This window comes from Branchiostoma floridae, chromosome 15 (genome assembly GCF_000003815.2).
Source record: "Branchiostoma floridae strain S238N-H82 chromosome 15, Bfl_VNyyK, whole genome shotgun sequence".
Taxonomy (NCBI): domain Eukaryota; kingdom Metazoa; phylum Chordata; class Leptocardii; order Amphioxiformes; family Branchiostomatidae; genus Branchiostoma; species Branchiostoma floridae.
Genome location: NC_049993.1, coordinates 16,159,782 through 16,187,666, shown reverse-complemented (window position 1 = coordinate 16,187,666; position 27,885 = coordinate 16,159,782). Strand labels below are relative to the sequence as shown.

At 42.3% G+C, this 27,885-nt stretch overlaps 2 protein-coding genes across 2 annotated transcripts; both read left to right on the top strand.

Moving 5' to 3' along the window:
* On the top strand, window positions 1-2,080 carry LOC118432126. The gene is made up of 3 exons (XM_035843653.1): window positions 1-73; window positions 811-922; window positions 1,686-2,080. The coding sequence occupies exons 1-3, from the start codon at window positions 20-22 to the stop codon at window positions 1,892-1,894; spliced, it is 375 nt and encodes a 124-aa protein (XP_035699546.1). The 5' UTR covers window positions 1-19; the 3' UTR covers window positions 1,895-2,080.
* Window positions 2,081-2,750: 670 nt separating this feature from the next.
* On the top strand, window positions 2,751-4,731 carry LOC118432077. The gene is made up of 4 exons (XM_035843592.1): window positions 2,751-2,850; window positions 3,089-3,152; window positions 3,843-3,939; window positions 4,278-4,731. The coding sequence occupies exons 2-4, from the start codon at window positions 3,099-3,101 to the stop codon at window positions 4,460-4,462; spliced, it is 336 nt and encodes a 111-aa protein (XP_035699485.1). The 5' UTR covers window positions 2,751-2,850; window positions 3,089-3,098; the 3' UTR covers window positions 4,463-4,731.
* The last annotated feature ends 23,154 nt before the right edge of the window (window positions 4,732-27,885 follow it).

Genomic DNA, 27,885 nt, shown 5'->3' with positions numbered 1-27,885 from the left:
GTGTGTTTTTGCAGACAAGATGCGTGCGCATGCGTTCTTGATAACATTCGCTGGTCTCCTTGTGGCGGCTATGGTAAGTCAAAATTACAGAAACCATTTTTGCACGGAAGCCACTATGTATAGGAATGTAAGCTTTATCGTTATGTTTATGTACATGTTGCCTTCAGTAACTTTCCATCATTCACAGGGTAAACAGACTATGGTCGATGTGTGCTCGTAGAGCGCCATATTTGTACACCTGCCCATTTCTCATGGCCCAAGGACACTTGTAGTGAAAAACAGACGCACTGTAGAGACCTTCCTTCCCTTATATATATTACAGAATGATTACATCTAATTACTTGAAGTGTAAATGAAAATTGATCACCTTATATAGCGATATACTCATATAACTTGTTATTACTGTGGTTAAATCTTACGTTTACTTTTGTGCACTTATAGTTGAATCATTTTTTGTTTTATCAATAAATTTTATTACTCTACACCTTTTATAGCAGATATTCTCTTAAAAGACGAGTAATTCTAATGTTATGTCTGTGGAGCACTACGCTTTGTTTGATTTTTTTTGTCTTATTTATATACCACAGACTGTATCATATCCAATACCACGATGTAAGTAAAGTCATGCCTTAAAAATAGTCGTCGAAAAGCATTGACTCGGCGAGTCACAAGATCAGGAAGGGAATACGATGGTTGAAATAGTTTTATACAGAAACATGAAAAAAAACCAAAAAAAAAACACCCAACCTAGCCTGAGCTTAAGTATGAAATGTATGTAATCAGTGATACCAATTTTACTTAATTTTCCAGGCCGCCATCGGTGATAAGTGTAGCACGGAGTATGACTGTGGTTACTCCTGGCCGGCACAGGAGTGCTGCCGAAAGGACGGACAGACCTGGTCTATCTACTGGTATAACCACGGTAGGGAGTCATGCCATACATCCTACATTTTCACTATTACCCAAGAAGCTAAAGGAAGCCGAACTTTTGTGTTAGACTAGATTTTCGCCACTCACAAGAAGAATGAAGTAAAATTTGAGTCTCACAAGGAGAATGAGACAGGGAGTAATTACAAGAATACACAATGCCATCATATTGACTGAGTCTAAGTCAATTATGTATGTATGTATGTAAGTCAATGTACTGTCCTAACACTCCTAAATATATATGCATTCCTTATACCCCCTTTCCACTAGGACGGCGCTCTCGCCGCGCTCTCTCTGCGACCTAAAATTTGACATATCGCTCAACGAATTGTATCGAAAAGAAACGAATCTTTTTACACTTTGTGTGTTTTGTTGTCTTCTCAGTCACACTCTTACGTTTTGTATGACATACCCAATGTGAAAGCAAATATCACACATATCCTCTTTAGGTCGCAGTGAGAGCGCAGCGCGATCGCCGTCTAGTGGAAAGGGGGCCTTACAAACATCTGCATGTGTGAGCGAAGATACATGTCTAAAACTCCTACATTTATCTGTATTCCTAGGAACTATTCTTTGATTGTAATACAAGTGACACTTGTATATGTATGCATAATTAGCAAACATCCTCTTGATTATAATACAAATAGTGAGCTAAAGTACAAATGTACTAATCTGACACGCCTACAGTAATTTCCGAGATAGGCACTTCTTGAGAATGGAATTATAAGTGGACGTTTTCTGTATTCCTGTGTACCCAGACTTTTCCCAGCCCGAAGAGCAGGGTCAGTGCGGTGGGTTGGGGCAGGCGGGGGAGGTGTGCTGGACAGGGATGTCGTACGACTACTGTCAGTGTGCGGACGGGCTGTCCTGTCAGCCGGCCCCGGACCAGCCCACGTCCGAGCCGGGGCAGTTCCCACTCAACATCCACACCTGTCAGACCGCACCGGAGTACCCGCTGTGGGGGTGATCTTCCCAGCAACACTGATCAGCTGAACAGCTGCTCTACAAGTAGAGGTTGGATGGGAAGATTGTACTTTCTCCTGACTTGTCCCGATCTCGTTGTCTTAAGCTTTACCACTCTCCATTTGTTTATGAAAAATAGTAGAAATTATTTACGTAGGTTGAAAATTGTAACTCAACGTGTCTTTTACGCTGTTCAGTCTGCCTGACAGATTTGTACTATTTGTCGTCAGATGAAAAGACGATAAGTCAGAAAATGGGACAGATCAGAAGGAAACAATCTTTCTAGCCATCCTCCTCTTGGAGAGTAGTGAAGAATATCAGCATCGCTTAGCTTGTACACGAAAGGATAGTTTCACAAACCGAAGGTATTCCGTATGTAGTGACCAAGCAGAATGAATCTGAAATGTGACCGGTGATAAGACAATGTAATAAAATGAGAAAAGCAATAATTGTTTCTGAGTGAGTTTTTCCTGAGATGATCTCCTTTCGAACCATTTTGACGAGTAACTGAAGACCTTTAAAGTACTCGTAGTTTCCTAATAGATGCATCTATGCATCTACATGTAAAGTAATACCTTCGTGTGGTTCATTGACTGAATGACTGACTGGATGGATGGATGGACGTGGGAATATTCCATGAGGGACTAAGCACATGCCGTCTTGATTTAGGTCTAGTAACTACATGTATGGTCTAAAATGACATATTCAGAGTGTTTGTGATGTAGATTTTACTGTAATCATCCGAAGGTCACTTATATAACGACGTATTTGCTGTGTCCATCATGAACAAACACGGAAGTCGGATACGTGCGCACTTTGAGTGCGAAGACTATTCTTCACAGGTAGGTTCTTCTCTTCCATATCCGTGCTTATTTTATTTCAATTCTTTCTTCTGGAGGTCATTGTTAACAAGCAGAAAAAGAAAGAAGTGGTCTTCCTTTAATTGGAGCTTTTCTAACCGTATGTGCATACTTTTAATAATTTCTATTGGTGGGGAATTTCCAGGTGCGCACACGACGAAGTTAATGTTTAGAGCTAGCATTTCAAATGGAACAGTCAATAATTTATTGTTCTGCATTGTATTGCTTTATCCTTTCGTACAACTTCCTAGATAACTGTAGATTAATGTTTTATATGCCATTGGGTACTCAACTATCAGTACGTCTTTTATCATCGGCACGACTCTGTGTCCTTTCAGACTCGTCACTATGAAGAAGTACTTGTTCGTTGGGGCTGTTTTTTGTACGTTAGCAGCTTCTGTGGTGAGTTCTGTCTTTTTTTTTTTTACAAAGTCTCTGACCTTTTTTCTCCACCAGTTATTTCCAGTACCGGGTCCTTTTCGGGCTTTAAAAGGGGAAATGGGGAACGTAGGAGATACATTAGCCAACTGCAACATATGGTTCACTAGGGCGGGGTGGAAGAAACCAGACTCTTATTGTTCCTGAGTTATGTTTATTTGAGATATCGTAAACCAAATTCAAAGACACGTTGCCCAAAACATAAATACTGTGTTTGAGTAGGATGTTTGTACGTGATGTCATAGTCTCCACGCTGTTTGGTAGAACCCATAAGTATCAGGACGATCAGGCCTATCATTTTGCACGCACATAACGTCGCCATGATTAGATTACTATATGTACATATACAAATTTTGTGTAGTACCGCTAACATAAGCTTTTAGTTTGAGCACGGCATCACTTTGTAATGCTATGTACTCTGTCTTATTGTGGAACAATAAAAAAGAAAAACAGTCTAGAAAATGCCAAGTTTAAAGGCCCAGTATGGCGGACAGCGCTTACGTCATAGTGACATGGGCGCAAACACCAGTATGTGTACTGAATATATAAAATAGCTTGGTTGTCTGTACACAACAGTTCACTATATACATACATATGTAATACTTTGCAGTCATATTTTGAATATGCATGTACCTTTGATATCTGTCCGTCCAGGCCAGGACGTGTGAATGGGCCTACAGCTGTGAATGGGAAACACAGTGCTGCCGTAAAGATGACAAGCCCTTCTCAGTCTACTGGTATCCCGGGTTGGGTAAGTTGTGTCATGTACAGATTTGTCCCTGCATGCTCCATTCAGTGTTAATAAGTGTGAGAGTGGGAGAGTTTTGTCTACATGTTGTATTACATCCTTTTCTGAATATGTCATCACAGTCAAAATTGATGATGGACTTCAAATGATGTAGATTGTATCTCTGTTACATACTTTCTCTCATCTCCGACCCTTACCACTTCCCTCATGATCTCAATGAAAAGCGGCCTGCAGACCGATTTGAGCTTTCATGAATAAACAAAGGTTCAAACAAACAAACAAACAAACAAACAAACAAACAAACAAACAAACAAACACACACATTCGCATTTCTCCCGCAGCTCTGGACGGACTGGGAGAGTGCGGTCCTCTGGGTCGGGAGGACGAGGAATGCTTCACCGGGATGTCCATCGACTACTGCAACTGTGCGGAGGGGCTCACCTGCCGACCTGAAACTCCTGGAAGCGACGTCGTGATTGGTTTCTTCACGTATGTGAAGCACACGTGCCAACGAGACCGCCAATGAGCGTTGTCGATACAAACATTGCCACGGGCCTACCGACTTTGATGTCGGCTAGATGATGCTACGTCATAATCGTCAAGGAGATATTTGGAGGCAAAATTGTAACGTTTTTCAGGAAGCTCGTTTCTGTCACAAACTGTTAAGGAGTCAAATTGTGGTAGAAAACAGGCAGCCAGGAAAACGTAACGATGTTGCCTGCCAATATCTGCTTGGAGATGAGCTACGTGGGTTCTTAGAAAGAGGTGAAAGTCACGGTCATCACACTGAAATAAAATATGAAAGTTGAAATAAAAGCGTTTGCCTGTGTTGTCGTTCGTTGTTGACCACCCCGAAGTCAGTCAACACAACACCGTACAGCAAATTACAGTTTGACACAGTTTTATTGATTCTCCCCTTTGGATTCAGCCCATCACCCTACTCCCCCTGGCGCCCAATGTTATATTGCACCGCTACGTAACCAACACACCTTGCAGCATTTTGAAAGAAATATTGGATCTACTGAAAAACAAACACGGTTGCATTAGCTCCATATCTTCAAACTGTATTGCTTTTAGAACGGGACAAATTACAGGTAATGTACGTTCGGCCGCTGACAACGCTATTATTGATATGCAAAGGAAAGCTTTAATTTCTGACCTTTTATGTCATTGTTTCGTTTGTAAAACGTCTCAAATAATCTTGTATGAATAATAATCAATATATCAAAAAAATTCCTTGACGAGCTATTCCGAAAAATTCTGATATTTTCCACTTTTCTGGTCCGGTCTCTTTTTTCTATCATTATCAATATATTAGATGTGTCTCACATTGCAATATAACCTTTGTCGCCGGAAGGAGCTGTTTGATGGGCTGGTTGTTTGCTATACGGTATACCGTCTTCTGAAAGAAGACAACATACCGTACGAAAGAAGAATTGCAGAAATTACTTTGTTGTATACTCTTATTGTTACAACAAGACATAGATGTCCTGAATAGAGTCCTGAAAATAGTATATGGTAATAGATAACGATAATAAGAAAACGATACATTTTCTGTCTATCATACCATGGTCTGTTTGAGAAAGTAAGCATTTTTCTATAGCTGTTCTTGAAAATGTCTTCTAAATATTTCATAGTTGGAGTCTAAACTCACTTACTTCAACTATTCATAAACTTCAAGGACGGAAACTTGGCTCTCCTCTGTAAGTTTCGGTTCATTTAATCAATGAAGTTTTCATTTAATTGGCACCTTCCTAGCTTTGGTGCTCTGTGAATTGTGACGGCCTGTGACACTGACTGATCACATCCGACCTGATATCAGTCCGCGAGCCAGGGGTGAATCAGGATCCCATCGATCCTATAACCTCTACAGCCAGCTGTAAGACCTCGATGTTTACTTGAACGGAATTAAGTTTAAGGTGTTGATGTTCACTTGGTAGGAATCAGCTAAACGATCTTGATGTTTACTCGAACGGAGTTAATTGTAAAATGTTGATGTTTACTTGGACGGAGTTACTAGTATGTATAAACCTTGATTATTACTTGGACGGAACCAGGTCTAAGATACTACTTGGATGGAATTAGCTGTGATACTTTGATTTAAATTAACTTTAACAGACTTAGAGCCTACAGCAGACAATTCGTAAACAGAACTTTATTGACACAAGAAGAGTACATAGACTTTTACATGCAAAGTCTTTACAACTACAAATGCAGATGCACAAAAGTAAATATAAGATTTATGGCATAGCACTCACAATACAAATGATAAGAGTGAAAGAATACATTTAGGTGAACTATCTTTTACATAACAGTTGAAAGATCTAAATTATCGCCAGGGCATATTTAACCATCTGCATAGGGGAATGGGGGAATAAAATGCGTCACTACGACAATGCCCACAGAAATGACATTAAATTCTTAATTTGAAAATAACATAGATACGTATAAACGCAGGCGTTTCCAGGTGAGAGGGCTGGTTTTATAATAGATTGCTTCCCATTGCGTTTGAATTGTGATGTTTCCGTGCACGTCATGGCAGTTAGCTGGAGGGTACGATAACAAAGCTGCTCCGTCCCCAGACTGTACTACACTACAGTGTAGCCGTAGGGCCGAGACTCCCCTGTCGTGTCAGAGACGCCTACTACCAATTCGTCCCCTATAACCTCACAACTATCACAGACAGACACCGCAGGAGAGTGTGCTGAGACGCCTACTACCAATTCCTCCCTGTAACCTCACAACAATCACAGACACACACTGTAGGAGGGTGTGCCGAGACACCGACTGCAAATTTCTCCCCCATAACATCACATACAAAAACCACAGACAGAAACCGTAGGCGAGTGTGCCGCCACGCCCACTACCAATCCCGCCCCTGTGCACTCACACTCCGGCGAGCGAGCTCGGAATCTCCACATTACTAGTTTCCTCCACCCTATATTTGTCATCCATCGCTGCGGGAAGTTGCTGCAGGTCCAACCGCTGTTATCAAGTTGCTTAATGTACGACTTGCGCGGTCTTCTCCTGTAACCTCACAAAAATCAAAGAGAAACACCACAGGAGAGTGTTCCGAGACGCCTACTACCAATTCGTCCCCTGTATCAACACCTCACAACAATCAAAGACACACACCGTAGGAGGGCGTACCGTGCCGAGGGTTCAACCCTGACGAGGAGAGGGCCTTGAGGAAATCACAAATATTGCAAGGAAATGATCCTCCGCCCACAGCCGGCCTTCTCTACTGCACGCGGAGGAAGTGGGCGGTGTGTTGACAAAGCTGTGTCCCCAAAGAAATAAAGTCATTGAGACGGTGTTTATTGGAAACTCGCACGGAAACTTTAGACATAACTTTGTCATACTTCCTTGTAACTTCACCAAGCACGTACCAAGAACGCAATGTACATAAACGGTGTCTGTAAAGGTGGGTTTACACCTGCGTATATTTTCAAGTGCGCATGAGTTCCGCATGAAATTTTGTCAATACGCGGCCGAACGCCCAACATTTGGAATTTTTTTTGAATAAATTAAATTGTACGTCGAGCCCATCTGGCGTTTGAATTACGACTTCAGCGTTTTCATTTCGCATGAGATGCGTATGATTGCAACTGAAATGCGCAACAAAATTTTCCGTACTGCGAATAGATTCGTATGGGGTACGTATGTTGGGCGTTTTACGGACGCACACAACGTCTACCGACCGCATGCCTGACGCACCTGGTGCTAACTGCATTCCAAACGCATTTCAGGTGTGTCAGAGGAACAGTTTGTGTTAAGGTGGGTTTACACCTGCGTATATTTTCATGCCGCATGAGTTCCGTTTTGATATTTTTCGACATTTTGACTAATTTCTTCAATACGCGGCCGCACGCACAAGTCGCACCTCTTTCGCATCTGAATCGTCTTTAGAAAGTTTCACGTACGCAGGCAAACGAAAATATACGCCCAGTTCGTCTGATAGTTTTGGACATGCACAAAACTATCATTCGTACGCAGTTTGGTGCCCAAAACGTTATGGATGCGCAATACAGTGGTCCCACGTCGGTCGATTGCGCTATGAAGACGCTACATGGTTGCACTTTACACGCAGTAATACGCGGAAATCGCGGTAATGCGAGTACATAGCGTTCTTACAGCGCAGACACAACGCACCATGAGCGACCGTATAACGAATGCACACATAGATCACGATTTAGTACCGTGCGTTCTGCGATCGCTTTGCGCATACTACGCGCACTGATAGCGTGATCGACGCACACTCCAGATTTGGAATAAATACGAAGGTGCATCTGACTCCAGACAAAAAAATCATCTCAAGATGTATATAAATTATCTTTATTGCACAACAATTGTACGAGGTACAAAGTATGGCATCTACATAACTACAGTGCTTATAGAACTGTAGTTAATATTTAGATGCCATACTTTGTACCTCTTAACTTTAGTTAAGGCTTATCTAACTAATACAGGAGTTATATTATGGGATAAGTGTCTTACAATCATTGGAGGCTTTTACAATCATTTGGGGAATTTCTAATGTCTAAACCTTCTTTGATATATTTTCCTATATCTGCCATGCAGGGATTGTCACATGTCATTATGTATTTGAATTTGCACTTCAGGTCCATTTGGATAAATCCTTGTGTACAAAATGACAGCCTTCTGTATAGAGAATTGCGTATATCGGAATATTTGGGACATACAACCATAAAGTGATATTCGTCTTCTATTAGCTCTGGACAGAATGGACAAACCCTCTGGTCGATAGGGAATTTTTTGGAATCTTCCGGTTTATGATGTCAGATCCAGGCCAGGACTGACGAATTTGTACCGGGGGCATGGAGAGATGGTCACAACTTGCAGGACACCATGAATGCAGGACACTGGTCCCAACAGAGCCTCCAGGGACAGGAAGATGTAGAGGAACCTGCTCAAGCACTGGGTCAATTTGTGTGACACACGTGCCGTTTTGTGTAACAGATATTTGACTTAATTTGCTGATAATAGTACTTTTTTGTGTGTGTAGAACCACATGATATAAAGGTGCGATATAGAGCCATATTACAACTTTGAAAGAGGGCGTAAGGTTTCATAATTGTTTAATTTACGTGTTTGGTAAAGATCTTGAATACGTTATGTGGTGTGCATGAGTGTGATTTTTATAGTAGATGAAATACTAAGATGATAGGGGAAATCATTAAGGACAAAGTGAAAACAAACACAATCTTAACAGTGCACATAATTTCTTAAGGTAAATGATGGCCCACATTTCTGTAAAAGCACAGTGTCACTGCTTTACTGCTTCGCAAATGAATAAAAAAAAGCTCTTCACTGTTTACTTGTCAATGTTCTACTTGCACTGCCTGTAAACAAAGGCATATGTAGTACAAAGGGTTCCTCTAACAAAAATACTCTATTGGCAATGCTCGCAAACAAAAGTATATGTAACACAAACTGTTCCTCTGACACACCTGAAATGCGTTTGGAATGCAGTTAGCACCAGGTGCGTCAGGCATGCGGTCGGTAGACGTTGTGTGCGTCCGTAAAACGCCCAACATACGTACCCCATACGAATCTATTCGCAGTACGGAAAATTTTGTTGCGCATTTCAGTTGCAATCATACGCATCTCATGCGAAATGAAAACGCTGAAGTCGTAATTCAAACGCCAGATGGGCTCGACGTACAATTTAATTTATTCAAAAAAAATTCCAAATGTTGGGCGTTCGGCCGCGTATTGACAAAATTTCATGCGGAACTCATGCGCACTTGAAAATATACGCAGGTGTAAACCCACCTTTAGATGTGTCATCAAGGTTGCGTCAGAATAACAACAATGGTGCGCATAACTTATCTTTGGGCACGGCAATATGTAATCGTTGTTCCTACAGTATGTATATCTATGTTTGTTTTATTTTATTTTACAGTGTACATTTCATAAATGGAAATCCTAACTCAATTTAGACCTGTAGTGGCTGCAGTGGCATGCATATGTTATTGAATGTTTGATCTTATGGTGTATTGAAATAACCAGTCATATGAAATAACCAGTCATATATATGTACTTGACATTGTTCTTAGATACGATAACAAGAGCGTTTATGTTAAAGTTCTGGTGACATGCTGCTGGCATGCCCCGTTACGAACTGCAGACGCCATACCAGCACCATAAAGACATTTTCAAACGCCAAATGAACAGCAAAAATGAACGACTAGTAATCTACATCATCAAAAGGTTGCAAACTAGAAGTGCATTAATAGTTTTGTACCTACTAGGGACATCTGTTAATGTTTCAAAAATGGGGCTCTACAGTGTTATCACTTGGACTAAACCCCAAGCGAGTCATTAAGCTAGTGTAATTTTCAATAATTGTCTGCAACTGATGGAACAAGTCAAATTGTTCTGGCAAAGCGCCCATTTTCTGATATCATCATCCATCCATCTTTATACCCGCCTCACATTAGGCGCGATTCGATCGGAAGACTAGTTTACGAGCTCTAAATGACATTTTCGTGAGTAAGACGTCCGGTGTTCTCACGATCATCTTGCGATTTTTAGGGATCGCCGGCAATTTTCAGGAGTCTTACGACGGTCGCGGTGCAGCGAAACATGTTCTTAACATAAGCGACAAGTCGCAGGAGATCTCCGAGATCGCAGAGCTCGTTACCGAGTCGCAGATCGTGCGTGCAAATCGTGCGTACCTCGCAAGGGTATCGGTCAATAGTCTTGCGTCAATCCAACGATTGAAAACCGATAGGCGAGCACAGACATAGTTATTAATCATCGAACGCAAATCGGATGGCGAACGTCCGTTAGACGGGCGACGTTCGGGCGACGTTCACCCGACTTCCGATTGTTTACAAATATTGAATTTCTGGGAATGTGAGGGTAATTCTAACATTGTGGCCCCTGAGGCAGTATGTAGGCTGGCTTTGTGACACACTTTCCTTTCTTGTGTCATTTCTATTATGCCCGCGCATTCCATTCATTGGTTAAAAAGATTCCGACAACAAAATAAGCAACATTTATTGATCTCTTGCCGATTTGAGGAACGTTTTGTATTCCCTTGTCCGCGTGCAAGAGGTCATGGGAGGTTCATTATCATAGATTTATTCACCGTCGATCGCACGAGGCTCGCTTATATGTGAGGGGAACAGGTTTTGGGCGAAAAATACGGAAGACCATCTTAAGATCTTAAAATCAGCCGATCTTCCTGCGATCGCGAAGTCCGGCCGAAGATCGTATATAATGTGAGGCGGGTATTACAACGCTGTAAAACACAACGTAGGAAAAACTCAAGGTAGCTAAAGGTTCTTAATTTATATATCATAGATGCTTGTTAAGTGATTACCATGTACCAATACTGTCTCTTCTTTACAACGATGTAACACAAAGACAAGGGAATGCTTTAAGACAGTAAGTTCTCAATTTATGTATGTATGTATAATAGTAGATGTTTGTATAGTACTAGTGATTGCCATGTACCAAACTGTTTCTTTTTTACAGCAAAGCACGGACTAGGGAAAGGTCACTTTACCATATACCAACCTGTATACTTTTACAATAAAGATTTAACCCTTAAACTGCCAGAGTTTCAGCAATATAAAATGCTATCAGTGCCAGGGTTGGCCGCTGACCTCCAAAAAGAAACCCCGAACAAGGCTGAAGTCCCTAACTTCCGGGGTTCGTGCGCTACGTGCGCGCAAAGTTGCTACTTCGGGGAATACGCTATTCCGGATATATCCAGGTGCGGCACACAAGACATGTAACGTTATATGTGTGCCGGATATATCCGGGTTTGGCAGTTTAAGGGTTTCTGTTGCCTATCCTTCTTTCTCTCTCCTCTGGAAGGTTGGTTGTATGACAGTGTTGGCTAGACCCTTTGGCCGTGACCCGATGCAGTCCCACTTCAGGATTTCGTTGACTAATTTTTCGTCGATGAAGGGAAACGCGACTTGACACTTATTAGATGATTCTATCTCGTACACTTGTGTTATCCCGACATAGGTTATCATACACCAGCGATGCAGTTTATTGAAATTGATTTCTTACAAAATTGTCAAGCTGGTCCGCCGACTTCAGAATAAGTCCCTAGCCAGGGTTACGCGCTCGTCACTCTGTCTGCAACCTTTCCGTGATTTTACTCGCAGCTTACAGATAAAAGTCACCTCACAGCCGACAGTGAAGCGGCTCTAATCGATGGCCACGGAGATGTGGGACTCTGTGATCGATGTGTCCCCTAAAGCGCTGCTTGTGGCGTCCCGCAGAAGCCACCTATCCTTCAGGGCATCCCGTAAGGCCACGCTGACTGCATTGTATGGGTGGCATCAACGTTTGCCCGTTTTACCTAGTCTCTACCAGGTTGACTACGCTGCCTGTTTTAGGGAGAATGATTCACCATAGGAGTTTGGCTACCAGAGGAGCTGGCCCTCCGGAGGGGACCATTTACCTTAGCGTGGACTGACTCCACTGGCCGTTTGTTGGGGCCGAATTCTACTACCCCTGTACTTCCGTAGGAAGACATGGCGGAGTTTACCGTTTCCCACCGAGAGATTTTGTGACTATACTGTAAACATACTTATAAGAGACGGCAAAATATGCACATATATGCTGTCATTTGTCAATGAAATTTTGGTTAATGTATAAGATTGAGCGAAGGATTCCAAAAAATCAAAAGAAAAGATGTAAAACTACTAACGAATTTATTGTTTGGTCTTCTTTTGTCGCACGTACGCTTCGCATCATTTTTGGGATAGGACATAAACCATGTAATCGAAGCAGTATGGCCTAACGGTGAGGATTCGTGCCCACACAATCCCAGCCTGTCTGTTAAGCACCCCTCCCCCCGCTGGGAGAAGCAGTAATGGTTCGACCCATGACTCTGCCTTCTGAAGAAAAGGGGATCTTGTCCTCTTCAGGGATGAAGGGTCAAGGGACTTGTCCTCTATCAGAACGGCGCACAAGAAAACGGTTTACGTGCCGAGAATATGGGGGGGGGGGGGAATTCGGCCCATTTGGAAGTATTTATAGACCAGTCTAACCTAACTGAGGTAAGGAATGCACTCTCCACCAATCGCTATAGCTGTCATAGATTAGTTGTTGGTGACGTTCGTTCCTTTTTCCAATTGAAAGTATGTATTCAGCACCAAGGACAGGGAATAATTTGAACATAGTGACAGTAGATGTCCTGTCTACCTGCCTACCTGCCTAAGTGCCTAGGCCAGGGAGTGGTCCCTTGCTCCACTCTGTTAGAAGTCTCCAGGTTGCACGGTCAGCACTTGACTCCGCGAACTTGATACTCTGTCCAATATCCTTTGCAATTTGGTCCCTCTAGCGCTTCGGGGGTCTACCCCGTGGCCTTGGCTTTTGGAAATCCTGATAGTATGCTTTGTGGACTAAGGTGTTCGGTGGTCTTCTTACTACGTTTCCAATCCACCTTAGTCTTCTAAGCCTGATGGCATCGACAATGGAGTGTTCTATCCCAAGTCTGGCTCTGATTTCCTCATTTGGAATAGAATCACGGAGTGTAACACTGAGAATCGCCCTTAGGCATCTCATTTCAAAAGCTTACAGGAGAATCTCATCAGACTTTTTCAGAGTCCAAGTTTCACATGCATAAGTGGTAATAGGGAGTATAAGACCATGGGCCAGAGGACAAATCGGCACCTCTGAGGTGGTAAATTCTCTTTATCATTTTTGAATAGCAGAAGGCCTGTGGTACATATTTGATGATCTAAATTACCAAGAAATTTCGTGGGAAGGGGCAAAAAATCATCAATATTTTTTTCATAATTTCATGGGTTAAGCTGTCTACAAACACATGGACCCCAAGCAGCTCCGAAAATACAGCTCTCTTGTCGAAGGTAAAAAGTGGTGTTCATTAGCTGAGTCAGCAGTCTACCGGCCGGTCGGATCAATGACCTGGGTTCTTCAGGCGTATCTACAGACGGCCTACCCCTGATCATCCCTGGTTTTCAATAAGCATTGAAGAAGGTGCACACAAAAAGGTGGATCGTTAAGGGCAGGCTTTCAATGCTGGATTGATACAGTCAAGGGAAATAGAATCAACCAGCTTGGCGTCAGGGTAAATAAAGTTGTCAGAAATCATGAAGATGAAGGATTGTATTCTCAAAGCAGAGGTTTCACTTTGGAGAGTAGTAGTGGCCAGGGTTTCTTACGAAGGTAGGTAGTCGTACAGAATTCAGGCCACTGCTACCATTACGCAAAATGTGATCTAAAGGTTGTTTTGGCATCCGTCTGTCTCGGAAGACAATGGTAGGCAGACAGGATGGGTTTAAGGCGACCCGTCTGCCTGGCCTGCACTTTTTAAGGTGAAGGAGGGGTGTGCACTTCCTTCTCCACCACCCTCTCGTCCACTGGCGCACTAAGTCCTACAGGGGCAATTGTTTGCAACGTGTAAGACGGCCCCAGCAGATGCAGGTTTGTTATTTGGAGTTTCCGTCTCCTAGGAGGACTTCCGACCAAGGATGTAAGGGGTTCCTCCTACCCCTGACTCGTGTGTCATGGCGGGTGCGTCATGCCCGAACATGCCCCTATGGCCTGTCACCACAACAAAGGCCTGTCACTGCCACTAGCCGAAGCTATGTACTCATTTACACCTGAGTTAGGTGAGGAAAGTCGTGTAAAGTGCCTTTCCCAAGGGCACAAGATCGGTGACACGGCAAGCGGATTTGAACCCGGGACCTCTCGGGCCTGAGACCAACGCGCTCCCGATCGTGCCACGCGGTCCCACATCTAAAGGTACACATAATATATTCGTAAAGCACACGTTAAGTATTACTATCATGAAAAAATGCATCTTTACGCACGTATTCATGAATGCTGAAAGATTATTTTTTGCGTAGTGTATTTCTCCTTCTGATTTCTATTTTCCTATTGGACAGTACGTATTCAGCACCAAGGACAGGGAAGGTTGTGAACATAATTGAAGGTACCGCGAGAATAAGAAGTTCATGTGATTAATTGAATACAAGAAAGCTCTACGGCTTGTGTAGTCTATTCCCCCTGCAGATTCCTTTTTCCCATTGGAAAGCACGTGTTCAGCACCAAGGACAGGGAATGTTGTGAGCATAATGGAAGGTACCACGAGAAGCAGAAGAACATGTGATTAATTGAATAACTCTACGGCTGGCTCCAGTTGAGGGGAAACAGCCGTAGAGCTATTCAATTGGAGCCAATCGTACTAAATCCCGACTAGTACCATCCCCCAATAAGACCTCTGCTTGGAGAAAAGAAAGATTGCTCCTGAAGAGGCAAGTTTTAGCAGTACGGTGTTGAGCAGGTTGACAGACGATCACAATCATTTCCGTCTAGCCCGGTGGAAAACTTGGCGTCTGCAGCTGACAATGGACCTACCCCAAAGCCACGCCTCCTGTTCGATCATAGTTCTATTTCGAACACCTCCGTCAAAAACAGCGCTTGTAGGACAGAACTGAAGATTGCATAGCATTTTTCCTTAATTGGCCATGTCTGTCTATCTCACTGTGTCTGTTTTTGACGGAGGTGTTTGGAATAGAACATGGGGCTCTATTTGTTCGATGTGGCGTTCGACAGGATCGGTCCATTATATTGGAGTGAACCTTATCATATCACCACCGTCAATACGCTGCCAATCTTCGTAGGCGATTATGAAGAGTCCTTGGCACTCATCTGTCAATAGGGATGTACGGATGATGTTGTCTTGGTGAATGTGGCAAATTGACCAGTGGAATTTCATCATTTGGCCCTCAAATGAAAAAGTAATGAATATACATTACATATTTAACCTAGCTTACGTTAAGATACGGTACAGTTCAAAGTGATGTTTTTTTTACCATATCATGATGTGTTGCGGTGAAATCCGGAGTCTTCATTTGCAAAAAATGCAGTTTTATTTCAGTACCAACAACACTTACTGTCCCACCGGTGTAGTTCTAATGTCATACATCGACACAATGCAAAGAAGTCCTATTACCCATTGTAGGCCAACTATTACCAATAACAGTTACATATAATGTTAGGATAAAGTAGCGGACACAAGTAGTACTAGTAACGGACACAAAATACCTTGACATTTCATGTGGTCAGACACTTTCACGAAAATATGATACCATGAAAGGCTACGTACATGTTTTAATTGGCGAGTCGAGGATTTTGACAGCTAAACTAGTCAAACAAACAGCGCTTAAGTCATACTTGTCGAAAACGCCTCTCTTCCTCGCGCAGCGTTGACAAAATACCGCCAGGCATGTAATGTAGAGAAACATATGGACCAGCTGTTCTTCTCCATACCGATAACGACTTTCTAACTGCCGCCAGAGCGCAGGGCTCCTGCAGTGGGAGATAACGGATGCCTCACAGGCGGCCGGGAAGACTGCAAGGTCAGGTGCAGCGATCTTTCACGGTACTTGTACCCACAGGGACTGTAAACTTCGCGACGGAGATGAATTACGTAAGTAGTACTTTTCTATTAAGGCACTCCGGAGGAGCAGAGCCGCGCAACGTATCACGCTGAAGCAGCAATCTGTTAACACACAGTCAATTAGTAGGGGATTCCCCGGTTAATGATAACGGAGGCGGAACAAGGCGTGACAGAAAGACCTGTTCATCTTGATCTGTTAAAAGTCAACTGCACGGTCGCTCCCAGACGTGCTATGCATTGTTTATGTCCCGTGTAATGGATATTCTCCACAGCAGGGTTGGTGACTGGAATGTCCTATATTATGCCGTGAGATGTATGCTCTTTTCTGATTCTTCATTGTTTATTTTTCGACCTTTATTTAACCTTGATACATCTTCGGCCAAAGCCTTTTTTTCAAGATTTCAAGGGTGGAGGAGGTCAGAGGTCTTGCCTTCTGAATAGTATGCGAAAAATACAATTGAACATAATCACTTTTGGAGTAGTCAACATAATATCTTCTCATTGATTTGAAATGCGAGGCGTTTTACCACTTCTACTCCGTATTTTTATTCAAGTAGTAAAAGTAGTTCCTTGTACTATTTATCAACTGCATATTCAGGCACCGCTTGGATATTGGAAGGTGGCGGAGCTCACTCCTCTCCTTCAGCTATCTTCTACCTCCCCAAAAGAACATCAGGCGCCCATTTACACACCTTCGTGAGGTGAGGATAGTCGTGCCTTTTCCAAGGACACAAAGTCTGACTAAGTGCAGCCAGGAATCGAACCCATGACCCCCACAATCGCGTGCCCACTAGCCTAACCACTAACACATCAACGCTAAGCTCGGGAAGTCCATCCGCTCAATGGTATGAGTTAATGTTCAAGGGCAGATGTGCCATTACGCTGAGTGAACTGAATGGACATTGCTATGCGAGATTTACGGGGAATGGTCGCAGAATGGAGGATTCGCCATCATGGACCAATGAAAATAAAAGGCGCACACGTGACGTGAAACAAAACCTTCCATTCCAATCGATGGTCAACGTCAAATCAATATGGCGGATAAACTGCATGAGTGAGTAGGACATGTTTTCATGCATCATGAATTTCAAACAACGGTTCTCGGTGACATGTCAGTCATTGATGAAAGAATAAGATTTTGGTAGACGCCAATGAAGCATCGGCAGGTCACTGCCAAGGTAGAAGGCTAATCATGAATACGTAATCAGCACATCAATCAAAATGTAGATAATGAAGATTACACACAAAAAGGCTCTGAGCCCAAAAGTGACGCAAAGTTAGAATGATTATTTTCGATGAAACTTCACATGCAATGCATTGTTGAGTTAAGATGGTGACTATGTCAAATTAGCATTAAGTTCTTTTCACGAATATTTGGAACTTTAAAAGTGACTAAAGCATCAGCTAATTGACACGATAAGGACGGGGTGCTCATTCGTAACATGAGATAAAGGAATTATAGTTAAAACCTTAGAGGTAGACTACTAAGTGTAACTACATCAACATGGGATCTGCGCTTGCAGAAGGTAGTAGTCAGTAGCAGTCCACTGTGCTCTTCTGCCTCATTGATCTTGAATACTCTGCAGATGCAATCAGTCTCTCTTCAATTTCCTTCACTGCATCATGTTCTTCGTGTGCTTTCTTTAATAGCTCCCATAGGTTTCTTTTTTGACCGCAACAGCCCAAGTACACTATCTCCGAAGACTGTCTTTAGTTGGCTCAATATAGGGTCTGGCAATGTCTGCCTTTTTGATCAGTGCCTGATCAAGTACATTTTCATCGATACATATGATGCGTGGGACAGTTGGAGACTGTATACACTTGGTAACAAGTCAAGATGTTTCATTCAATAACATAGTCACTGAAATCGCCACTTACAAGAATGCTTGCGTGTATGCATCTAACTTGCGATTATATTCCAGGTGTTATATGCTGGCTATTCAATATTGGACCTGATATGCTTATGTAATATTCACCGTGATATAAAAGCCAAGGGGAAAAGCAGAATATCAGAAGTCAAACTGTTGAAATGTCAATCAATAACGTACCTATACAGGAATTCCCCACGGGAACCATGCTGTCACGATCAGTAGTCAAATCGATGCAGGACTGTCTTAAATTAGCGCAGACATCATGATGTGGTGATGCTGTAATCGATATGTCCAGAGTCGGATTTGTACTTAACACGTATGGTTTGTCATGTGGTGTGACGAGATTATAACACGGTCAGATTTGGACTTATTCTATTTAATGTTAAGAAAGAAAGAAAGGATGAATTATAATAAGACGGGACGAAAAGACAGAAGGGTCTAAAACTGCCTCAAAAGCTACCACATGGCCTCTCTGGTTACCGTATGGATTATGGAAGATTGCTACTTTTGGACGACCTGTTTTTTAAAAAGGTCGTCCAAAAGTAGCAATCTTCCATAACATCTAAAAGAAAGAAAGATAGAAAGAAAGAAATGGATTAGGACAAACTAGGATAAGATGGGGTCAAATAAAAAAAGAAGAACCGATTCAAGGGCCTTTCTGGTCTGTTGAATATTGAAATATCGATGCTTTTGTACTTTTTTAGTTCTGAAAGAAAGAAAGGAATGTAATCCGACGGGTGAAACGACAGACCACTGCTCTCCAACGGTGCCATCTGGGGCCTACTCTGGTTAAAGTACAAAGTTGACGGTTGAATGTTGCAAGATTGGAACTTTTAGACATGACCCTTTTAGTCTGAAATAAAGGACACGATACACAAAGAAGGGATAAAGTCTCAGAAGGATATCGGACTCTCAAAAGATGTGATTCCGGGGCCTCTTGGGATTTAGATTCAATTTTCCCGTTCAATATCGTAAGATTGGTATTTTTGGCCATAACCTTTTGGGTCCAAAAGAAAGGACAAAATATAATAAGACGAGATGAAGACACAGAAGGGTCACAGCTAATCCCCGAAAATGCGATCAGGGTGTCCCTCTGGATGTAGTACAAAGTTGACCGTTAAATATTGTAAGATTTGAGCTTCTGTGCATGACACTTCAGGACAAAATATGATAAGACTAGATGAAAACAATGGGTCGACAGCTGATCTCCAAAGATGCAATTTGGGGTCCTCTTAAGCTTGGGATGCAGTAGTATCAATACAAGTTTGCAGTCTGAAAAAAAGGCTAAAATATGATATGAAAGGATGAGATGACAAAATCGCTCACAATTGATCTCCAAAGATGCGGTCTGGAGGCCCTCCTGGGTTACAATATAAAGTTGGCCGTTCAAAACTACAAGCTTGCACATTTGGACATCGCCCTTTAAGGTCTAAAACAGCGGATGAAATACATTAAGATGGAATTAAAAACACAGGTGGGTCGCCAAATGCTCTCCAACGATACAACCTGGACCTTCAGAGATGCAGTAGAGAGTTGCCCGTTAGTATAGCAAGTTGAAGTTTTCAACATAATCCTTTTAGTCTGAATACGACGCCGAAATATGACAAGACAGACAGAAAACACACGGGGGCCTCAATTGCTCTCCGAAGAGGCAGCCTGGGTGGCCTCTTGGGTGGCAGTATAAAAGTTGGCCTTCAAATATTGCAAGATTCATGGAGTTGATCTTGACTCTATGGCCGTCAAAATTGCCTATGATCCCCCTTTGAAGGTCGGTGGCGACTGGATTTGCCGTTTGCCAGCACGGAGCCGTCTCAATCACCCAGCCCGTCCGGTACCCAATCTATAACGTGCCACGGAAAGGCCGGCAGATATTCTCACCGATCAGAAGTTATTGGGTGTGATTTAGAGCGAAGAAAATTGTCTAGATAGTCGCTTTCATTTTGTAAGATGATGATAAAACGATCGATTTGAACCAAGGGGCAGGCAATCTTGGATATACATGTACAAGAGGTTTTTTTGCATTCGTTTGAAGGTGATTATAATTTGATTTGTGCCCGGAAAGTTGAAATGTAAACACACACACACATCAAATTTGTGAGCAGATATCTTTACCCGTACCCTAATATAAAGCAAGAGCATTGGGATAAGCAGCAGGACCCAAGAAATGTGTAGCTCGGTATCCAGCCTATCCTAACTCCACCTCGCTGCCCTGCCAAACAATCGGGGAAGTGATCAGAGAGGCGGACAGAAGCAGTAACACGATGTCAACATAAGAAAAGTGGGTCCCTATATACCGATATTGATGTGTACCACAGTACAACATATAGGTGAACCTGTGCTGTGCATGGCGTATTGATAGACCATGCCTTTAGCTGCCATTAGTGTACAGCACGACTGATGTGGTTGTCGATGTCCTGGGCCCTTTGACAGAGCGGCAGTCGTGGTTGTGCCCAAATTGGTTCGGTACTTTGCCATCCATTCTCCATGAGAATGCGGTATGTTATGTAATGTAATGTGGTGTGGTCAGCTGGTGCGGCATGTCACGTAAAAGTTGTATCTGGTGTCTTACAAATCTAAAGTTGCCCAGAGTCTCCTGATCAACTCGTGTTTATCGCCGAGTGCTCTTGCTCCTCTAGTCTACAATGATGACGCTCCTGTCTATATGATTCCCGTCCTATGTTCAGCGCCCTTCTATCTACAGTCTATTAGTCGTTAGATGCTTACTCTGAGTATTTTGTCAGTGATGGACTTCTACTGGTGCATCAGATGCATCAAGCCATGCTCATGATGGTCCTCCGAACATTCCTCTTGTTTCTTCTGATAGATTAACCCTTCAATTAATATGATTCTCGTCAAATGTACAGCGGCCTTCTACAGTCTACTAATCCCTACATGTACTCTTTGGGTCTCTATTCAATTATGGAATTCTATTATTAAAGAGTCCTCTTTTCAACTCGTGCTCACCGCCTTTCCAACTTTGCTCTTATAACTCCTACCCCCCCCCCCCCAGCCAATATGACTCTCGTCCCATGTAAAGCCTCCTTAAATAGTGTACTAATCGCTACATATACTCTCTGAGTCTCTATTCTATTACGGAGGTCTGTTATTAAAGATTCATCTGATCAAAACATGCTCACCGCCCTCCCCACATCCCTGTTGTTCCCAATGACTGGTGACCCCTTCATGAATTCAGCCTATATGATTCCTGTTCCGCATGTACAGCGTCCCTCTACAGTCTACTAACTGTTATATCCGGATGATCTATGACAAAACAGACATTTGACATTTCCCGCAGAGTAGGTGCGTTATCTTTCGTCACGGGCAGAAGAGTCGGATCGATGAGACAGTTGGTCAATATTTCATCGGGAATCCGGCGGCGAAACGACCGGATCGTGTGGCGGTGATGTGTCTGTTGTATCGCGGGTTCGTAAGGTTTATATTCTGGTGGCGAATATTGATTTTCCTATTTCGTGAACGTTTGTTTGCTCTATTGATATGCAACGAACGTGTCGTTGGCAATATTGATAGCGATATATTTGTATGTATCTTAGACTTAGATCGTATGTTGCTGTGAATGCGTCATGATGTGGCAATTTATTTCACAAATCCTCTAATATGCACCATGGTTTGGTACATAAACTAAAGAGACGTATCGAAAGTATGTTGGCGTACTAATAGACGGCAAAGACTGGAGATACGATTGCCCTGAAATTTGGCAAGGCACACATAAGAATACCTTATAAATTCTGACATGTCTTCAACCTACAAGGAAGCATGGTCGTTTGAATAACCTTCAAACTTTATTGAGAGCTTTTTAGTACACGCATGAAGATCATATTTCTATAGATTGCCATATAAGTGTGGAAATCCCTTTTTAAACGTACAAAGACTTAAATGACAAGAGACTGTCATTTTAATTTTCTACAACTACAACTACAACTACAACTACAACTACAACTACAACTACAAGTACAAGGAACATGATATTTTGCACAGCATTCTAAGTTTATCTTCTAGATGTTCAGTGCAGACACAAAAATATGCTGCCCCAAAAGATATTGAATTGACTTCTTAACTATAAAGAGATCATCATCCAAAGCACATCTTTAGACTGATAGACGACAGATGCAGGGTATGCTGCTATTTTGCACTTGGCGATGTACTTAAACTTTAGAATAGCTAATGAATTCTGATACTTCCACCACACTTGATCTTTTAAACAACATATATTGCAAGATTTGCGATGCAGGAAGACTTTGAATTACGTGCTCTTGGTGGGTGCGTGCTTTCTAAATTCAAAGAGATGGCAATGACACGACATACTGTCACGTGAAATTTGGCATGACACCAGATTCTAAACATCTGTCCAGTACATAATGGGGCATGATCTTTGGACCAAACTCTACGGGGCGATTTTCAGTACACATTCAAGTCAAGAAGACACGGAAAGGTGTTGCTTCCATAGGAGCCATTGAAGTGTAGAACTCATGTTCTGAATGAAAGGAGACGGCAATGGCAGAAGATACTGTCACTGGAATTTGGCATGGCGCCACATTCTGACATTTCTACAATACACAAGGAAACGTGATCTTTTGAACAACCTTTTAAGTCTATTGCATGGGACCAGGTTTCTAATGATCCACATCACCAAATGGTGCATAGAAGATTAAACAGGCGTCATGGCGTGCCGATTATTTCGAGTAGAAAATAAAAGGTCTTGTCAAGTACAATTATCGCAATTTAGTGAAGAGTCTTAGGAATGCCAAGCCGCCTTCAGTGCTTTCAGTTATCAACGTCACATGTGTCATATGTAATACCAGTGATTAAACTAAAACTTCAAGGAAGAATAAAGATCAGCATTTGAAAGACGATTTTCTCTACACAGTCGGAGATTGTGGCTTTTCTCATGACAGATTTCCCAGAATGACGTTTTTTTAATCGATATCTCTGGTGGCAAGCTGAGTGGAAAGTATTCACGAGATAAAAAGTATAACTTTAGTCACATGCTTTTTCTGCAAGGAACTCCTTACGGTTGTCTCTAAGGTGTTTGGTTGCTCTGGTTCTACTTGTACTGTGTAATATCAAAGACATGTAAGAATGCAAGTGTCAGTCTGAGAATCAATGTTGATTTTGTCTAGACCTTTGAATAGGGTACTCATACGCCAGTAGTTATTGGTACCTTATCTATCCTTAGTATCATTCTCCAATTCCGTTCAAATGTTCGTCAGCACTGACGTAGAGATACACAGCAGAAAACTGCAAACGTCATTCATTATAAGATGTAAAGTATACATATATTATAAGATCCTTTAGGGAAAATGCCCATTGAACCTGAAGTAACAAGTGTTTTTCTTACTTATCACAGTCGACTTTCTTGAGTTTTTGAAAAAGAAGATACAGCACGAAAAGGTCCGTTTGACGTCATAGCAATACATTATAGAGGGCATTTTACACTTGATAATATTGTGGTGCAGACTGCTTCTTCCAGAACCCCAAGGTAATGATTTGACATTTAAGAAAAATCACGGAGCGCGCTGAACATAAGCGTTAATCAATACTCATTCTAGATGATTTAGGGGGTCCGAGAAGCGAGAGTTCCCCTGTGATTCTTCCCTCGGGGGAATGTCGGGGTGGCAAGCCATCACAAAGCTCCTCCCATCCATCAAACAAATCCTACCGGTAGAGAGCACATCCTCCACTCCTAAAATAACCATCGATCGGCACGCAGACGAGCGGCATCAGAAATTAATGGGATTTTTTTCATGTTTACACTTTCCCAAATTGGCAGGCATCTCCAAAGGGCAGGTCCTGCGCGGGGGAGTTTGCTAACACTTACAGGAGAGAAAAGGCCATGCGAAACCTTGACCTCGATTGACGTGCTCTTATCGACTTGGTTTGGGTTAATGGGAGCCAATTTTGTTGTCATACCCCGCTGAGTTGCTGATGGAGAGGTGGCATCGTAAAAAGCTCCAAGTAAAGTGCAACATAAACAACAGCATAATGCCATACTTGATATTTACCGTGATACAGGATAGTGGTAAGTGTAAAGAATTCGCAGCGTTTATCATGCATACATATCTGAAAAGTAGAACAAAAATACACAAAGTACATGTAATACTACTTCACATCTTACTCTGCGTGCTCTAAAATCACGAATATATCATTATGATATCAAATTTGTACCCTGGAAGTTGGAATACTTTGGGCCCTGATCAAGCCGCCCCTTTGCAGAGTATATTTCTGTTGTGTTTGGATTATTTGTTTAAATGAAGACCTTTACTCTAAGCTTCAGAACCTGACCGATTGATTCATTATTGTTGCACCTTCGATACCGCCGTTTTTAATGTCATAACGGCCCGTGAAAACTTTCTACCACGCTGTAAAGTTCAAAGGATTTCCTACCTAGCGTCTTAGTTGGTCGTAAAACACATTTTACAACGAAGATGTCAGAGGCCATCACGGTAAATTGTTCGTCTTCGTGTAATTATGAGTAAGTAATCCTCGCGCGGGTTCCTGTTCGGTGTTTTAGTGGATTTATTAACCGTACGGGTGATGCGAATGTTGCAGAAGACGATGAGTATGGAAGGGATCCACCCGCGGCAATGCGAGCACGCGCGTGTCTGCGAGAGGCCAGGTGTCAATACGGTTTTATGGACGTAAAGAGCAAACGTGTTAGACGGCATCACCATGAGGTGGGCGCTATCTTGAAACAATCAAGACCCGGGCGGACCCGTGTATGTGAGCTGCATACGGAATGGCTCATGTGTTTGGTGGGGCGAGAACCAATCATCATTACCTCGGCAGTCGTTAAACCGTCCCTCGTCTGTGAGCGATGAGAGGTATTAAATGGGGAAATAGGTGGCAAAAACGGTTTGTAGCGTCATGATGAACCTTTATTAGCTCATAGGCGTGCAGATAAGGGAAACGGTGATGTAATGTTTGGTGAGGTTCCCGTCCACTTCATGGCTGTAACTTTGCACATGAACTTTAGGGATAACCAATAGATTCTGATACTTCCACCACACATTATCTTTTGAACATCATATGTTGCAAGGTTTGCGGTGTAGAAAGACGTTGACATATATGCTCTTGAGTGTAGACTTGCAAAGAGATAGCAATGGAACAGCATACTGTGATGTGAAATTTGGAAAGACACCAACTTCTAATGTAAAATTCCAGTGATGTAATGTTTGGTAAGGTTCCCTGCCACTTCATTGCTGTTATTTTGCATTTGACAACGCACATGAACTTTAGGATAAGTAATAGATTCTGATACTTTCACCACACATGATCTTTTGAACATCATATGTTGCAAGGATTGCGGTGTAGAAAGACGTTGATATATATGCTCTTGAGTGTGGACTTGCTTTCTAAATGCAACGAGACAGCAATGGCACAGCGTACTGTGATGTTGAATTTGGAAAGACACCAAATTCTAATGTAAAATTCCAGTGATGTAATGTTTGGTAAGGTTCCCTGCCACTTTATGGAGACTGCTGGGCGACGGCTCAGGGACTGGAATTGGATTTGCACAACCTGTACCATTGAACATGATCCATCATGTAAAATCATGATTTGAAAGACAAAAAAACACACATATCCATTCGTAGTTAGGGTATAAAGCCTACTCTTCAACAGATCTGCTCAGCGTCACTTTATCGCTTTATCACTTTATTTATTTAACCAGGAATAATACAGCTCAGGTCAACCTAGACCTGACGAAATGTAGTGGATGTTACCTGAAACATCTGACCGTTTTCAAAATCTTATTCAGTACCTTGAGTAACTGCTTAAGCAACTGCTATCTTATTATCTGGATGTCTAACTTTATCGACAAAACACACAAAATTTACAAAAGAAACTTCTGTATCGATAATATCATTCTAAACTGATGATGAGACTTTTTGACGACGCCTCAGGGGAGTCGTCAAGTGGTATATATTGCATTCAGTCTGCAAAAATTCTAGGAATTGCACAGGCATTTTTCCAAGAATGCTAGTACTCCACAGTATGCTGGGTATGCAATTCCCCCCCCCTAAATTTGTTCCAGATGTTTCTCTGGTATCCAATGGTGGAATGTAGGTCACACTGGCCATACGCCACAGGCAGACAGGAAATACTTCTGTAGTGCTCAGCTGTAGGTTTAGGTCACTGGCAGACCATTGTGCTGTACCGGGGATAGTACATTTCTGCTGGCTGTAGGTTTATGTTACAGGTGGGCTAGTATATTGTGCAAGGGATAGTGCGACAGGGAAGTTCCAGTCTATTTCTGATTTGAGCTGTATTGTTGTACCCTCAATCGTCGTCATGGCAATAATACATTTTTATTGCCAGTCTTGTTATCGCTGAATTTCCTCTAATGGTGGTCGCCATGATAGAAATGGGATACAAACATAGTAAATATATGAGCAGATACTATCGCCTTCACGTGCTGCTGTAATCTACACTCTGCACGTAGAGAGACAGATACACTCAACGCTTTGATAAGCAGTCAAGGATCAGTGGTCGGAGAAGGGACCCATAATTTCCGTGACCTTTTGTCTGACCTCTGGCCTGCTGGACAAGGTCATTCTTGCCGAGAGCGGTGGAATACGACCCCCATTAGTTCTACTTAATCAATTGTCGGCTGAGTTGTTTCATCGCAAAGGTCACAGACGTCTGCGTACAGCGTCACAGGTACCCGATGATTTTATTTGAAACATTGGGGCAGGACGAGGTGTGAATAACAACCAGAAGTGAACGGCGATATGGAGCCCCATCTAACAGACTGCACGAGAAGACATAACAGCTTGACAACAAGTGCTTGTCTTCTTCAAGGTTTCCATCCATATGAGTAGGCGTAATAAAATTACCATGCAATAGGACAGGAGAGACTTACCGTTTAACCGTTCGTCAGGTCAATAACGTGGAAATCTTTTCTCAGCAACTCGAGACTATCTGAACAAATAGTCTCTACCAGACTCCCGCCTGGTCGAATAGGGGATTTTCGCCACGTTAGGAATAAAAGCCTAGTAGGAGTTAATTGGACCAGGAGTGTTGGCAAACTGTTCTCCTCGGCCATCTAAAACTCCTCTGGTGTGTTTTCTACCTTATTTGACGAATTTCTACTAAACTTATTTTCCCAGCGACCTGTGGAATTTGGTATAGAGACTAGTTCAATAGCCTGGCTGGACAGTGCCCATTCTTAAAGTCTTATGGATTTTGCCGTTCATTTGATGTATCCTTACAAGACCTTTGAGATTTTACGATGTAAAGGTTTTCATTTTCATAGCCTGTAATGAACAGTTATATCATGCCACAAACAGAGGCTGTCAGTTCATGTGTAACCACTCTGGATGATGTATGGCCGTATAAATGACTTGTCATTACCTTTTCATATAACCGGTAAAAATGAAATGTCATGATCACAAGATGCCTTCATTGTCCCATACCCGTATAAATTTTACTGGAAGGCCATATTCTACGGTGGATACACGGCACATTGAAAGTCGTACTGTCTACAAGGCAGATGCATTACCTTTTAAAATCGGAGCATTTCATCATTGTTAATTACCATTGATATCTATATCTATCCTTTAATGATATATGTTGACTTCTAATTACAATTGTTCCCTACTGACATGTCAGATGAATTGCTTTGGCAAATGCTATGTTATT